The sequence below is a fragment of the Penicillium verrucosum genome (genome assembly GCF_028828655.1).
Source record: "Penicillium verrucosum strain IBT 35672 chromosome Unknown utg000003l_segment0_segment0, whole genome shotgun sequence".
Taxonomy (NCBI): domain Eukaryota; kingdom Fungi; phylum Ascomycota; class Eurotiomycetes; order Eurotiales; family Aspergillaceae; genus Penicillium; species Penicillium verrucosum.
In genome coordinates this window covers 3,685,306-3,699,563 of record NW_026643212.1, presented here as the reverse complement: position 1 = coordinate 3,699,563, position 14,258 = coordinate 3,685,306, and the positions used below count along the sequence as shown (strand labels likewise).

The window sequence follows — 14,258 nt, the reverse complement described above, 5'->3', positions numbered from 1 at the left end:
AATTGCACTTGGATGGCTACCTGCTTGTATATTAGTGACATACCCTCTCTGTAAAATAGCGCGTGTAAAATAGTGCAATCGCATCCCCATAGATTTATTGATGCAGCCCATGAATTGTAATGAATAAATTTTGAAAAAAGGAGCCATAGTGCATTATGGACATGTAAGACCCAGAATCATCAGAGACGCCGATGCCATGTAACCTCCGAGTCCACTCATCACCCATGCATCCTCCACAGTAGGGTATCGAAGATGCGCCGTTGCAACCCATGAAAACGAACCAAACTCGCGACCGGCCGACTGTGCAATGCAAGTACTTTGAGATAATGAAGTCATAATCGTGACGATCAGCCGCCGACGGGGGACCGCTTCGCTGCAGTGAAGCAATCTGTTTTCTAAGCTCCAAGAAGAAGTCTCTCCCATTCGCCATATTTTGCGCTGTAGATATGGTTATTGTTTGTTCAAAGGGTATAATGTGATCGAAGGGAGACTGTACCCTTGGGACCCCAGGCAGTAGATCGTTGGGTATGGCCGTCTTTAGAATGAGACTTGTAGGGTGTCGACGACTTGGCTTCTGTATCAATGACGCATGGATTAGGCTTGAGTTGAGATGAAGGTAGCGATAAGACATACCATGAGGCCCTGCTGTATTGTAGAAGCCTGGTCAGTTCTTGTACTTGCAGATTAGGTGCATATACATACGCTTCAGACTGTTCTTAACCTCTGCGGCATTGAAGCCTCGGACAGGGACATGTGGTTCCTGCGGAGGTTTGGATGCGCCCCAAGCAGCATTATTATCGCGTGCGCTTCCCTGTCCTCCTGTTTTATCACGGTTGTTCGAGTTGCGCTGCGACGCCTGGCGACTGGGCCCACCCCGCCATCTTAGAAGACAGTAACAGTTAGCGAAGCTGAAGCGCGCGGTGTTTTGGGGTGGATAACGCGTACCTGTTGTCGCTAGAGCCGCTCATGTTGTAAATCTATGTAAAAGAGAAAAATCAAAAGCTCGATCGAAGGAATAAATTCGTAAATAGCTTGCAAGGGACAGCTGTGGATGTCATGTCCCTATGTCAAGCTGCGGAGGTGCTTCAAGTCCCGATTGGGTGCCTCAGGCCAACAGGCCCAGACAGCTCGGGTGTCTCCGCCTTGGCCAGATAACCAAACACCTCATCGCGCCTTACAGCTTCCACGGGCTCTGGCGTCCTTTGCGTCCATTGTGTCCATTCGTTATAGTTTGCTGTCGCATGACCTGATAATTGCGACTTTGATTCCTCCCAAGGCCCTGCCTGAGTTGGGCTCTGAACGCGACCTGACGCCGTCCGATTAACAATCGCCATCCCCAACGAGCAACATACACGCACCCGAAAGCTCGTTTGTAAATTATGGCACCGTCGGTCCGACATTCAATCTCTGGTCGTTCATCACGCAGTAAACCTAGGTCTTCTCTCAAATCATCCAACAGCGGTTCCTTCGATTCCCCTGACGGCCCTCCTTGGAAGAAGCGAAAGTACGTTCCAGGTGGCCCTGGAGGAGGAGGAAGATTCATCGATTTCGACGCTGCAGCTGCAGCAGCTGCCGCCGCCGCCCAAGAAACTCCGAAAAAAACTACACCCCGTCGCCACTCCGCAAGTGCTCGAAGCCATCCACCCCTTGAGATGGACCAACCATTCTTAGCCCCTCCACCGCCACCTCCCATCATACCAACAACACCACCCTCCATGTCGCGTCCAAGGCGCGACAAGAACCAAGCCCGCGGTCGGTTTACCTCTTCCACGGCCGCCGCTCTTGCTCTTCAACAAGGCGATGGGTACAAACCACGCGAAGAACGCGGGTGGGAAGAGTTCCATCCCGACTTGGACATCGATGGCAAAATTGCTGTCTTCACGTCTGAAGAGGTCGATGCCCCAGATAACTCTGCTCCTGTCTTGAGCCTAGAGGCACTGGCTGGTGCGACAGTCTCAGACCTTTCAGGATCACCAGTTATTATATCAGGCGAAATGGCCTCTCCAATCCCAATCAAACGGAGGCCTGGCCGTCCACCTCGTCGCCCCGAGGCCATCCTCAATGCCCTTCTCGCCCAGCAAGGTCAAAAGATCATACCACCCCCAGGCCCCAACCCCCGCGAGAAACTAACACTACCCAAGCCATCGTTCAGACTTCGTGACCCCTTCACATTCTATGAGAAGAAGGGTTTCGGGAATCAAAACTATGTCGACCGGACTATGGCAAACGTAGGATACCAGGAGAGCGATCTCTTCCTCCGCCATGATCGGCGATTTATTCGAATGACTGAAGGCACTCAAGAAGATGACCTTGATGTCATTCAACCAGCCATGACAGATGGAGACCTTAACACCACCATTGGGCGTGTCGAATATGACATGGACGAGCAGGATGAAAAATGGTTGGAGGAATACAATGCCAAGCGCCGTGAAGATCAGCTCGAACCCATCAAGCCCGCTGTGTTTGAGATTACCATGACCAAAATCGAGAGGGAGTGGCATGCCCTTGAGAAGCGCATCCCCAAGCCGAATCCCAAGCCCCCGCAGACCGGACGCCTTCGCTCTAGCTCTGCGGCTGCAGTCAATGGCGAGACTGCTGGACCGGGCGAAGAACAAGACAGCAAGTGTGCTATTTGTGATGATGGCGATTGTGAAAACTCAAATGCAATTGTTTTCTGCGATGGTTGTGACCTTGCAGTGCATCAAGAGTGTTATGGTGTTCCTTTCATCCCAGAAGGTCAGTGGCTTTGCCGCAAGTGCCAGTTGCTGGGAAGAGGAACCACCAATTGTATTTTCTGCCCAAACACCGAGGGTGCATTTAAACAGACAACCTCGTCCAAGTGGGCTCATTTACTTTGCTCTTTCTGGATCCCTGAAGTTTCTATTGGTAATCCATCTCTTATGGAGCCGGTGACCGATGTCGAAAAGGTTCCACGCAGCCGTTGGAAGTTGAATTGCTACATCTGCAAACAACGGATGGGTGCATCTATTCAATGCAGTAACAAAAACTGCTTTGTTGCCTTCCATGTCTCATGTGCACGCAGAGCTCAACTATACCTAAAGATGAAGATTAGCCACGGTCTTATGGACTCCCACCTTCTCAAGGCCTTCTGCGACAAGCACGTTCCTCCTGACTGGAGATTGGAGCATGGCACCGATGCTGCAACTGCTGATGCCATCGAATATTACCGCAATACCATGCAAGGTAGACGCTGGGGAGACAGCCAAGCTGCAGCACTCTCAATGGGCCCCGCACACCCTAATGATGGAGGAGAAGAGGATCGCACCCTCACTCCTCGTCTTACCTTAACAGTAGGCGGCAACAAACGGAAACGTGTTCCTAGAACGATTTGGAAGCTGCCCTCCGGCGCGCCAGTTATCCCTCAGGTTGTGTTAAACTCGGTGATTGCTTCTCTTGGGCGATTTACGGTGCGTCAAAGGAAGCAATATGCCGAGGATGCGTCCAAGTATTGGACATTGAAACGAGAGGCGAGACGTGGAGCAGCATTGCTCAAGCGACTCCAGTTGCAGCTAGAGACCTTCTCATCTATGGAAATGACACGAAGAGACTACGTGGCAATGGGTGTTCCTGGACATAAACGTCTGGAACGTCGCATTGACTTTGGCGAGCGACTTTACAAGGACCTCGATCGATTGAGGATGCTATGCGATGAAGTGAAGAAACGAGAGAGGGAGAAGTTAAAGGATGCAGAGATGCTTCGTAACATTGTCGATCTTGTCTACTTCCCTACGTTCCCACTGCTGTGGCCTATCCTTGAAAAGGCTCAACTGTAAGATATATTCGTCCTATTTTGTCAACGCTTATACTGACTTTATCCCAGGCTCGATGGAAAGGGTGTGTTTGCAGCCGGCTTTATGTCAATCCGACAAAGGCTCAACGAACGATTCTATCCGTCTGTTGCTGCTTTCTCTGCCGATTTGGCCAGTCTTTTCACCTCAGAAATCGGCGTGGAGCCCGCTGGCGATACCGCAGAACTCCAAGCGCAAATCAGTGGTCGTGCCCCAGAGCTCAGCCTGGAGCAACGCGAGAAGAGAAAAATGGCAAAACGGATAATCAAAGTCATCCAGCCTTCCCTGGAGGATGCGATCAGGAAAGAGAGCGAACTCAACCGCAAACCATTCGAGAAGGAGTTGAAGGAGCTGGATGTGATTCTTGATCACAGTGTGATGTCACGCAATGGTGATTCCGCTGAACCGGAAGGTGATACTGAGTTGTATGGTCAACCCGACGCTATGGAAGGAGTTGAAGCAACACTTCCTACGACAGAGCCTCCACCGGAAGTCCAGCCATCTGATGAACAACACCCTGAGGCAGAAGAGCTGCCTCCTGCTGAAGACACTATGAAGAGTATCCCCAACTACTATCGCCATCCAACGCCTGTCTTGACCGAGCAAGACCAGCAGCTACCTTTGGCTTTGGGTGGCATTCAATGGTACATGCAGCCATTCGACCCTGTTGGTACAACTGTTCACGAGGAACGGTGGACTGGACGGGATGTCATGCGTGGAATGAGTGAAGAACTCAGTGAACTGGATGAGGATGAACTCGAAGGGTTGAAGGACTTGGTTAATGATGGAGACCTGAAGGGCCAGACCACCAGCACCCCGGCTGCTTCACAACAAAATCCCCGTCGGACTCGACGTTTGCGAGGCTCCCGATGATTACTTTCTGGATATGATTTGTATGGGGTTCATGAGTTTGATTTTAGCGCATTCCAAGTTCAGGAGTTAGTTTCAGTTGTATGAGTATTGCACTAGTTAACTAGTTAGGTTCTATAGCTAAGAAGGCTTTAATATGGCGATTGCTTTGGTCGTCTTGGCATAAAATCCGTTTGTCATGGTCAAAATAACCCCCTGCATAAACTTGCATTTTCAAAAGAAAAAAAGAAATCTCTGATTTTTCTTCTCTAAATTCAACCCAAATCCACCTAATTCACTAAGAATCCTAGCAGTTTGCACCTCTGCCTGATTCTTCGGGTGTGTACTTCCCGGTGCTTAGCGTCCGCTCTTATCAGCTTTCCCAACTTCTCTTTCTTCCTTCTTCCAACCTACACCCTCAGTCCTTTCATCATGGCGGACTACGACAACGATTCCAGTCGCTACGCTGGTATGTTTTTTCGAATTATTTCGATGCGCTTGAAAATATTTACCCTTTTTCAATAGACGAGCCTCGCTATGATCGTGAGCGCAGCGCCTCTCCTCGCGATGAGCCTCGAGCCGACCGCGACCGTGCTCGCAGCCGCTCCCCCAATGGCCGCTCTGATGACAGGTATGTATTTGTCTGATGTGGTATATCAATTCAAAGCTAATAAACCCACAGAGCTCCTCTGGCTCGCAAGCCTCTCGAGGAAGATGATGAAGGCGCCATCAACTCTGGCTCTAACCTTTTTGTTACTGGTATTCACCCGCGCCTGACCGAGTCCGATATTTCGCGTCTGTTCGAAAAGTACGGCGATGTTGATAACTGCTCTATCATGCTGGACCCCCACACCAAGGAGTCCCGTGGATTCGGTTTTGTGAACATGGTCACTGCCGAGCAGGCTGATGCCGCCAAGGAGGGTCTCCAGGGTGAGGTCATCGAAGGTCGCACCCTGAGTATCGAGAAGGCTCGTCGTGCCCGTCCTCGTACCCCTACTCCCGGAAAGTACTTTGGTCCTCCCAAGCGTGGTAAGTTATATCATCCCTTTCTCTTCCACCTTGCGTCAGCTTACATTTCCTTTCTTCAGATGGCCCTGGTGGACCCCCTGGTGGTCCTGGTGGTCGGGGAGGTGGTCCTCGCCGTGACCGTTACGATGACCGTCGTGGCCCCTCCGGTGGCGGCTGGCGTCGTCGCGACGATGACTACTCCCGCTACGGTCGCTATGACTCTTACAATGATCGCCGTGATTATGGCCGTGACTACGGACGTGACTATGGCCGCCGTGACTACGGTGGTGGTGGTGGCGGTGGTGGCCGTGACTATGGCGGTCGCCGTGAATCGCGCGATGACTACGGATACCGTGGAGGCGGTGACCGCTACGGTGGTGGCCGTGATGACCGTTACAGCCGTGATGACCGCCGTGGAGGTGGTGATGATTCTCGCGGCGGCGGCGGTGGTTACTACGATCGCGACGCCAACCCTCCTAGCTTCGATGCTGCCGGCCCTCCCCGTGAGGCTCGCGACCCCTATGCTGGTGGTGGTGGACGTTCCTACGAAGGGCAAGCACGCAGCAGCACTGGCGGTGCTCCTGGCGCCGGCGGTGGCGGCGAGGATCGGTACGCTGGTAGGTAAAGTGTCTCCCCTTGTTTTCTAACCAGAACAGAGACTGGTCTTTGATGTCTCCTGGTTCCTGGTTCCTATGTTTCACCAACTTGCCCACTTCCTCCTCCCCTTTTCTTTGTTTCTGGGATTGTTTTAATGCGGGATTTGGGCGACGGGCCACGGGGCGTCGCTGTCTTTGTTTGTCAATTGCTCTCGGCTCGACGATTTTTAAAAAAAAGAAAGAAAAAAACGGAGCGCCACGACTCGGCAACTTCATCGCACACTTCGGTCGCTTGATGATGTGTGTCTTTCATGTCTGTTCGCGACGCAACTTCGGGGAAAAAAAAACTTCTAGCGGCAAAGGGACAGAAAATTATGCGCTGTAATTCGGTTATCTCAGGGTCAGCAAATTCGTCACACAGCTACAGCTACAACTTCACCTCTACACCATCTCCAGTAACGGCTCGATTGTATTCGACTTTCTCTAAACAACTGAATGATCAACCATTCGCCCAATTCAAAGCCGTCGACTTTGCGCTTGTAGTTTCAACCTTTAAACCCCTGGCATTAATCAATTTTTGGATATTGACAATGCCATTAACGGTGAGATGTGTGTTTCGCAAGCTGACCTATCTAGGTTTTCTTTTTTTTTTTTTTTGGAATCCTTTGTTCTTCCCCGAATATTTGGTCGGGGTATGACATGCTTGTACTTATTCTACTTAGGAATCTCTGAAGTTCTATGCGCCCTCTCCACGCTCCGGCATGAAATGCACACTACTTCGAAGGCTGTGAGACCCCAGTGTCCCTTTTTGAGTCACCATTTATCCAAACCAATCTTTGGCATTCATGGCTGTGTGGATTTTCTTTCATCAATGAGACTTAGACCTTTAACAAAGAAAAACACATACTCGATCCATTATCGCATTTCCGTCCCTGGCTACCCTGGTATCTATATATCCTTTTACAAATATAGTCGGCCGCTTATATATACTCTGTCATTAAGGACATAGGAGTTGAATAATCTGACCTATTTGACATACTCAAGGTCACACCACACTGCCTTCTCCCCGTATATTATATGTAGACAAGTAGGTAGAAAATCATTGATTTTAAGGCACTATTCACACTATCCTTTCTTCTCTAACATCCTTCAAGCCCTACTAGCAAGACAGTACAGACATTGACCGGGGTATCAAGGTATCAAATTGTGAACGTCTTCGCGTACTTCAAAGCCCACTCACAAGCTTTTCTTTGTGAAGCCAAATGCAAGGAGGAAAAAAAAAAAAAAAAAAAAAAACAATCACAGAACAGCCTATCAAGCACCATTAAACGCCCAAGAAATCCCAAGAAATCCAGCCCAAATTTGTCTCTCTATTCCGACTCCTTCTTAGTCTCACCCTCCACTTCATTACTCTTCTGAAGCAAGAACTCGCCGAGCACACGGAGAGGATTGGCAGGCCTATCGCAAAAAGCGAAAAGCAAATAGATCAGTAAAACCATTCAGCAGACCGGTATAGAAAAGCCAGCTAGCCATAGTATTCCACTCACTGTTCGCGCGCGACGGATTTCATGCCATCAAGCAAATATGGCACGACCTTCTCATTGAGGTAGACGCGTGCAGGTGCGCCACCGGGGCGAATTTGGCTCGCAGAGACATTTCCCAAATCGCCAAGCGGCGTGTTGGAGCCAGTGCCGTTTGTTTCGCCCATTGTGGATGTGGGTTTCGATTGGGGCACCGTGATGGACGTAGGAGCTGAGGAGGCGGGTGGATCTGATATGGCGAGAGTGGGAGGCTACGCAGGTTAATTGAGAGCCTGGGAGGTGTATCTTTTGGGAAGTGGGAGTCGCAACTGTGGAATCGGCCAATGTTCGCGGAGCGGAAGCTGTGGAGCTCGGCGTCGATCTGTGAGGGAAGAGCTGGGGCTTACTGGTAAGACCATTTTTTAATATCTAGAGATAGCACTTTGGGGGTTTGTGAATGCTATTCAGATGGCATTTCTTTCTTTTTCTTTCTCAGACTGTCTTTGTCTTTCTTTAGTTCCTTTTTTTCTTATGTGTTTGCCTGTGCCTCTTCTTGTCGATGTCATATGCAAACAGGACAAACAGCCCAATGGAGTTATATCGAACACGTGATCTCGTGTTTGAAACCTGTTCGGCCAGACACGTCGGTCGTGTCTGTCTATACTTGGAGACTTGAGTGGTTGGGACTGATTGCATCCATGGACACGAGAGACCATGTCCTTGCTGAACTTTTGGGAGATGCAGCCTCCCGCGAAACGTCGGCGGACTTTTGAAAAAGAGGATTCTAGTACAGACGCAGAGACTAAACCACCACTGAGTCCGAGTCCTTCGGTCACAGCGGCGGAGCTCCCCGCAGCGGACGATTTAGGAATAATTACCAGCAGCCAGACAGAACTCGAAACTTCCCTTCCTGCGATCAAGACCGACGAGGACGCAATCGAGGAGTACGAGGCGCTACAAAATGACAAAATTGCGGGATTGCATGTGAGGTTACAAGATGGTGCCTGGCAGAAAGGGAAGAGCTCCATCTATGTGGATGCATTCAACCTGGCACTGGAAACTGTGCTGGGTGAGGAATCGCATCTCTTTAACGAGGCTGAAATGGAAATATTTACTCAGTGGCGGGAGCTGCCCTACGAATCACAGTATTTGTATGTCTTCTGTAGAATGTGACGAGATATGGTTGAGATTAATCTTTGACCAGGTATGTTCGACTATTCCTCCGCAAGACCTCTGCTTGGCACCGTATCAACCGGTTGAACTACTACTCCGACATCTCGGATTTATTCTCTGTTGCCGAGGACCTACAGCGGGACCGGACCCTGCCTGATTCAGAACTCGGAAATAAGTTTAGATTTGCAGAAGGGATAGAAGCGATCACAACTCTGGAAGAGGCTTCGTCACTTCTATTGCTGGAGGAACTCAAGGTCTTTGCAAAGGAGGCTAAAGTTCAGGGCAAGAGCAAGAAAGAGTTGCTGGCGGCTCTTCGCGAAACGAGCCAGACACAAACAGGACTCAAAGACACGAATAATAGAGACGGCCATTTTACCCAGAAGATATTGGACTACACGGGTGGATGTATTAGGATCTCGCCAGTGCCTCGCACTCTCTTTGAGCGAGTGCACTTGGTATTCTATCGTTCCAGTGAGTGGAGCGAGAAGTCCCTCACAACAATTATCCTAGCCAAAATGACCAAAAGAAACTTCCCTGAATATATCGTCTGCCGTTCAAATTCCATCTTCTCGTCCAGAGAAGCGCTGCTGGAATTCGAATCAGCAATACAAACCCAATTCGCCATCGACAACATTCTTGAATCCAACGGCCCAGTCACGACCGAATCCCTCCAACAGATCATCGACCTTGCCAAAACGTCCCATCCCCGATGGAAAGAGCTAGTCGACCAAGAACAAAAGAAAGAAGACAGCATCTACGAAAGCGGCGAAGGCGCATATCTCCGCCGGTTCTCGCCGGCATGGGTGCTCACAAGAATCATCCACAAGAGTCTCCACCCACTCGGCCGATTCAAGCAGCACAAACGCGAGCACGAAGTGCTAGAGGAACTTCTTGCGCAACGTCTTTTCCACGCTGCGCGGCGCGGCGCGTGGTATCAGCGCAAGGCACTGCTGGAAGAACACTACATGTGGGCACTTACGCCTACAGATGGGCGCAGCGAAGAAGCGCAGCGTAAGCATTGGAAGAAACTTGCGTTGCGGACATGCGAGACTGGACTTGAAGACCCGCTGTGTCATCTGATCTTTCATTATGACTTGCAGAAGCGGATCACGAAGCTGGAAAAGGCTCTTCGGGTGGTGAAACGCGAGCAGCATGATTTCGGACATGTCGTGCTAGGCAAGCCTGCTCAGCGGACGATTGAGGGTATCCGTATTGATACGGGTGATACTCCGCGGAAGGGGAAAGCGACTGTTTGGGTTGATGAGAGAGAGGGAGGCGAATGTAGGGTGGAGGGTATGTGTCTGAGTTGGTACCGTGATCATGGATGGAAGGGATATCACTCTGAAGGGGGTATTGTGCGGACGCTGGTGAGTCTTACCCCATATAAAGTAGCGTTGGAATATTCCCGAAGATAGCGCTGATTCTAATCTTGAACGCAGTTCGGCTACCTCTTCTACGATATCATGTTCACATACGTCCCCAATGTCTTCCAGACTGCGTTTCAGACGTGTCCGCTCGATCTCCACACTGATGTCTTCTACCCGTCTCGTGCATCCGAGATCAATCACCGGCTGGTTGAGATCACGAATGGGGATGCAGAGCGGATCATCCGTGAGATCCATAATCGTGAGGCTGAGGCGCAGCCCTGTGCTGTTGGCCTTGATTGGTCTTTCGACCTAGATGACTTGGTTGAGATCGTGCAGTGTTTCCGGGGAGAGGCACTTGCTACTATCTGCAAGGTAATGGCGCAGGAGTACCAGCAGCGCGGTGGAGGGATCCCGGACTTGTTCCTCTGGAATCATGAGATGAGGACGGTGATGTTCGCTGAGGTGAAGTCGGAGAACGATCGGCTAAGTGATACTCAGCGCCTTTGGATCCATATTTTAGTGAGGGCTGGTGTTAAAGTTGAGCTTTGCAATGCTGTGGCGAGGGAGGTTAGAGCCGAGTGTGATCTGTAAGTGATGCCTATACAGTACAGAAATATGTCTACTTAAAGTTGTACATATAACATAACCTTATTTTCTAGCGCTCCAAATTACCATATGGGTCAAATAGTAGATAGCATATTAATGGTCGGGGCCATTTCACTATACTACTTGAATACCCACTTTATATTGAAAGGCTAGCGATCATTTGGATGCCAGAAATTATCTATATGGACATCTACTAGCCAGACCTACAAATACCAAAGAATTCTAGAACATTCATGAACGGGGTATCAAATAATCGTAATCTTTTTTGTTGTATCTAGCAGAAGATAGACCCTTCAGATACGACGATCACGACGATCCGATGGGTTCCCTCCGTCAACCACTCATCCTCCCAAAATGCGCTTATGCGACAAGGGTGGAGGCAGTGGCGCTCTCGTAGCGCCAGGTGGGGGGCAGGACACCGACGGTCTTGTAGTAACGAGACAGACGGTGGATGCGGGACTCGATCAGAATCAGGCGGAACTTGGAGTCCTTGTCCTTGCGGTTACGCTCAAGGTGCTTGCGGACAGCGACGGCCTGGATGATTCGAGGTCAGCATAATCTGCACGGATAGAGATCAGGGAAAAAGGGGGAGACAAAAAGATTTTACCTTCTTGATCAGGAAGTAAAGGTCCTCGGGGAGTTCGGGAGCGAGGCCTGTATTCCAAAATCTCTCTGTCAGTCTAGATGTTCTTGACCAAGCAGAGGCTTAATTGCTGGTGCATTTCTGCTAACCAGTGTCGGGGAGGGAGACGAGCATTTTGCGCTTCGAAGCCAATGGTTCTTTTACCGAACCAGCATGGCTTGTCCACGCAAATTGTTCGCTCTCTTCACCCGACGGATGTGATTATGTGGGCGGAGGGAGTCGTACCGCTGGACTTCAAGATACGGAGGATCTTGTTACCTGCGCAAAAATGTTAGAAAATTTTCGATCCTCAAATTCCTGGGGTCGCAGTTCTCCGGATTTCCATACCAGTAACAATCTTGACCTGGGCAACACCGTGGGAGTCACGGAGGACAACACCGATCTGGGAAGGAGTGGCACCCTTCTTGGCCAGCTTGCAGATGTGGTCGACAACCTGGTCGGGGGTGGTCTTGAGCCACGCGGGGGCGGCGCGGGAGTAGGGGATGGCGGAAGAGGCAATGCCCTTGCCCTTGCTGTGAAGACGACCCATTTTGGATTGGTGATGTGTCCGGCGGAGGAAATCTGGTCGGTTGTCGGCGTGGATGAAAGATCGAAAATCAAGAAGTGAGAGGGTGTGAGTGTGGGCGGGAAGGATGGGGCCTGTGTGGGGTCACGTGATGCGCTTCGCTTATTTCTTTTCTTCGACAAAACTTCACTTCGTTTCCCTTCGAATTTTGTTCCAACTTCAACAACCAACAATCCCAATTTCGCACTTGAGTTGACTGGAATTAATGTTTTCTGGTTTAACTCAAGTCCAAGTTGTATTGTATACACTCGACACGCCTTTCATCTCGTCGCCACCGTCAATATCAGGTCAGTTCCAGCTCTTTTTGCTCGATTTCCAACCTTCCCACATGATGATACAACGCATTTGTTATTACTTTATTTTCTGGTACCTCTTATGTCAGAGCTAGTGTTTTCGGATGCTAGCTCGATGATCTACCTGGACTTCTGATCTACCTTCTTCAACTTCAAACCTTCTGTTATGAGTTGCTCGACCGTTATACTAACTACGGTTATAGGCATTGAACGTTCATATAGCTAAGATTCCTTAATGCAAATACACATGTTTATCGCACCAGACTCTTATCTCCATCGTACACTTTTGCCTTCAGCACATGACTTGATTGTTTTGCAATGCTCCAGTATTAGATGTACAGATGTATCTTTCTTCGATAAAAGTAGTATGTAGTAACTAGTCAGTAGGGCCCTTGGTCCCTAATAGCATCAGCGCCTTAGTCGTTTGGACATTCTCCGTGTCTCTGTTGTTTGAGCAGCAGAAACCATGTTCTCGACTTCCTTTCGCTTTCTGCTGATGGGCTTCTTGGCATCATCTATGTCCTCGACCTTGACTTTCACATCGAGGTCTTCCTCCTTAGGAACTTTCAAATTGAGATCAGTTGTCACTTTTGTCTCGACCTTGATATCAGCCTCTTCGTCTTTCACTTTCACGTTGACCTTCTTGGTTGCAGCAAGCTTGTCTGCAAATGTCCGCAGGTCCGCAGTGAAAAGCACACTATGAGCCCATCCAGCTTCCTTGCCCCAAAGCTTGCGGAAATGATTGGCAACAGCATCGTAAGTCGTCTTGTTCAAGTTCTTATTGGAGCTTTTGCCAAATCGGTAGTCTCGCTGTGCGATTTGCCACACTGCCATAAAGGATTAGAGATATATCAGAAACATTATCCAAAACAACTCACCATGAGTATCGACCGGCACAGACTCTCCCCAGCCTAGTCCCATTAAACTGACACAGTCTGACACTTTGGGCCCCACTCCCTGCAGCTCAAGGAGCTTTTCATGGGCTTCACGATATCCCTCTCGCCCTTCTGGTTTCATTTGGCCGCTGGGTCTGGGATCCACACCAAATGCTGGACACTCGGGGTTGCTCAGACTGTCTAGCCAGCCCTGGTCTCGATTGGATACCATAACCGCAGTTTGATATATGTATTTAGCACGGTATCCAAACCCTAACTTGCGTAGGTTGCTTTCCACGTCCGTGCCAGTTAATGCGCTTGGGGGAGGGAAATCATGATATGCACGCCCTTCAATTGTGGCCACTGATTTTCCATAATGTATGCATAATTTCTCTACCATTTGAGAGATCCGTGCAATATTATTGTTGCTGCTGCAGATAAATGATACCAGTGCTTCCCATGCATCTTGTCGAAGGATCCTAATCCCGGTGAATTGGGCGGCCTTTTTCTTGAAGTTGGGGTCTTGTGATGACCACTGGGAGTAGAGTTCGGTCAAATTTGGTGTCAGGTTGAAGTAATGTTTGATAATGCGGATGAGATGGTCATTGTCGGAGGTTGTTGGTGTGAATGTATGGGGAGGTTGCACGGATCTATAGTACAAGAAATTGGAATCTTGCTTCAGCGATAGAAGGTGACCGTAGAGAACGCATCGCCATTCCTGACTCTCTGGAATGTTCTGCCATCTAAAAAGGGTCAGTCATTTGGCTTGCAATATCCGGACCTGAAAACTTAGGCGACGAACCTGAAAGACTGGCCACATCTGAGGGTAGTATTGATGCAAAGCTCACTCAAGCTCAAAGGCAGCTTCCTCCATTCCGACAAAGGACCTCCAGACATCTTTGAAACACGAAAGATGGTAATTTGAGACTGCGGAGTCGCTGTCTGGTTGCTTTT

General features: G+C 49.7%; 8 protein-coding genes across 8 annotated transcripts; 4 read left to right on the top strand and 4 right to left on the bottom strand.

The window, feature by feature from the left end:
- Window positions 1-461: 461 nt before the first annotated feature.
- N7516_009003 (uncharacterized protein) lies at window positions 462-968 on the bottom strand (the record flags this gene model as incomplete). Its single annotated transcript, XM_057221722.1, has 4 exons — window positions 462-574; window positions 634-645; window positions 703-881; window positions 946-968. 4 exons carry the CDS (start codon window positions 966-968, stop codon window positions 462-464), a joined length of 327 nt encoding a protein of 108 aa, XP_057071994.1.
- Window positions 969-1,051: 83 nt separating this feature from the next.
- N7516_009002 (uncharacterized protein) lies at window positions 1,052-1,324 on the top strand (the record flags this gene model as incomplete). The annotated part of the gene is made up of 1 exon (XM_057221721.1): window positions 1,052-1,324. The coding sequence occupies one exon, from the start codon at window positions 1,052-1,054 to the stop codon at window positions 1,322-1,324; it is 273 nt and encodes a 90-aa protein (XP_057071993.1).
- Window positions 1,325-1,379: 55 nt separating this feature from the next.
- N7516_009001 (putative PHD finger domain protein) lies at window positions 1,380-4,682 on the top strand (the record flags this gene model as incomplete). The annotated part of the gene is made up of 2 exons (XM_057221720.1): window positions 1,380-3,790; window positions 3,842-4,682. 2 exons carry the CDS (start codon window positions 1,380-1,382, stop codon window positions 4,680-4,682), a joined length of 3,252 nt encoding a protein of 1,083 aa, XP_057071992.1.
- Window positions 4,683-4,971: 289 nt separating this feature from the next.
- Window positions 4,972-6,291, top strand: N7516_009000 (RNA recognition motif domain-containing protein; the record flags this gene model as incomplete). Its single annotated transcript, XM_057221719.1, has 4 exons — window positions 4,972-5,127; window positions 5,184-5,289; window positions 5,341-5,687; window positions 5,747-6,291. The coding sequence occupies exons 1-4, from the start codon at window positions 5,091-5,093 to the stop codon at window positions 6,289-6,291; spliced, it is 1,035 nt and encodes a 344-aa protein (XP_057071991.1). The 5' UTR covers window positions 4,972-5,090.
- Window positions 6,292-7,632: 1,341 nt separating this feature from the next.
- N7516_008999 (DPY30/SDC1 family protein) lies at window positions 7,633-8,054 on the bottom strand (the record flags this gene model as incomplete). Its single annotated transcript, XM_057221718.1, has 2 exons — window positions 7,633-7,720; window positions 7,810-8,054. Coding segments are annotated over 2 exons (333 nt in total), but the record flags the coding sequence as incomplete, so codon positions are not given.
- A 442-nt stretch (window positions 8,055-8,496) lies between these two features.
- Window positions 8,497-11,081, top strand: N7516_008998 (fanconi-associated nuclease 1; the record flags this gene model as incomplete). Its single annotated transcript, XM_057221717.1, has 4 exons — window positions 8,497-8,933; window positions 8,987-10,322; window positions 10,395-10,909; window positions 10,982-11,081. The coding sequence occupies 4 exons, from the start codon at window positions 8,497-8,499 to the stop codon at window positions 11,079-11,081; spliced, it is 2,388 nt and encodes a 795-aa protein (XP_057071989.1).
- A 90-nt stretch (window positions 11,082-11,171) lies between these two features.
- N7516_008997 (40S ribosomal uS15 domain-containing protein) lies at window positions 11,172-12,481 on the bottom strand (the record flags this gene model as incomplete). The annotated part of the gene is given in 6 exon segments (XM_057221716.1): window positions 11,172-11,462; window positions 11,536-11,582; window positions 11,797-11,829; window positions 11,899-12,210; window positions 12,225-12,332; window positions 12,457-12,481. The coding sequence occupies 6 exon segments, from the start codon at window positions 12,479-12,481 to the stop codon at window positions 11,289-11,291; spliced, it is 699 nt and encodes a 232-aa protein (XP_057071988.1). The 3' UTR covers window positions 11,172-11,288.
- A 356-nt stretch (window positions 12,482-12,837) lies between these two features.
- N7516_008996 (8-oxoguanine glycosylase OGG1) lies at window positions 12,838-14,201 on the bottom strand (the record flags this gene model as incomplete). The annotated part of the gene is made up of 3 exons (XM_057221715.1): window positions 12,838-13,256; window positions 13,308-14,047; window positions 14,107-14,201. 3 exons carry the CDS (start codon window positions 14,199-14,201, stop codon window positions 12,838-12,840), a joined length of 1,254 nt encoding a protein of 417 aa, XP_057071987.1.
- Window positions 14,202-14,258: the final 57 nt, after the last annotated feature.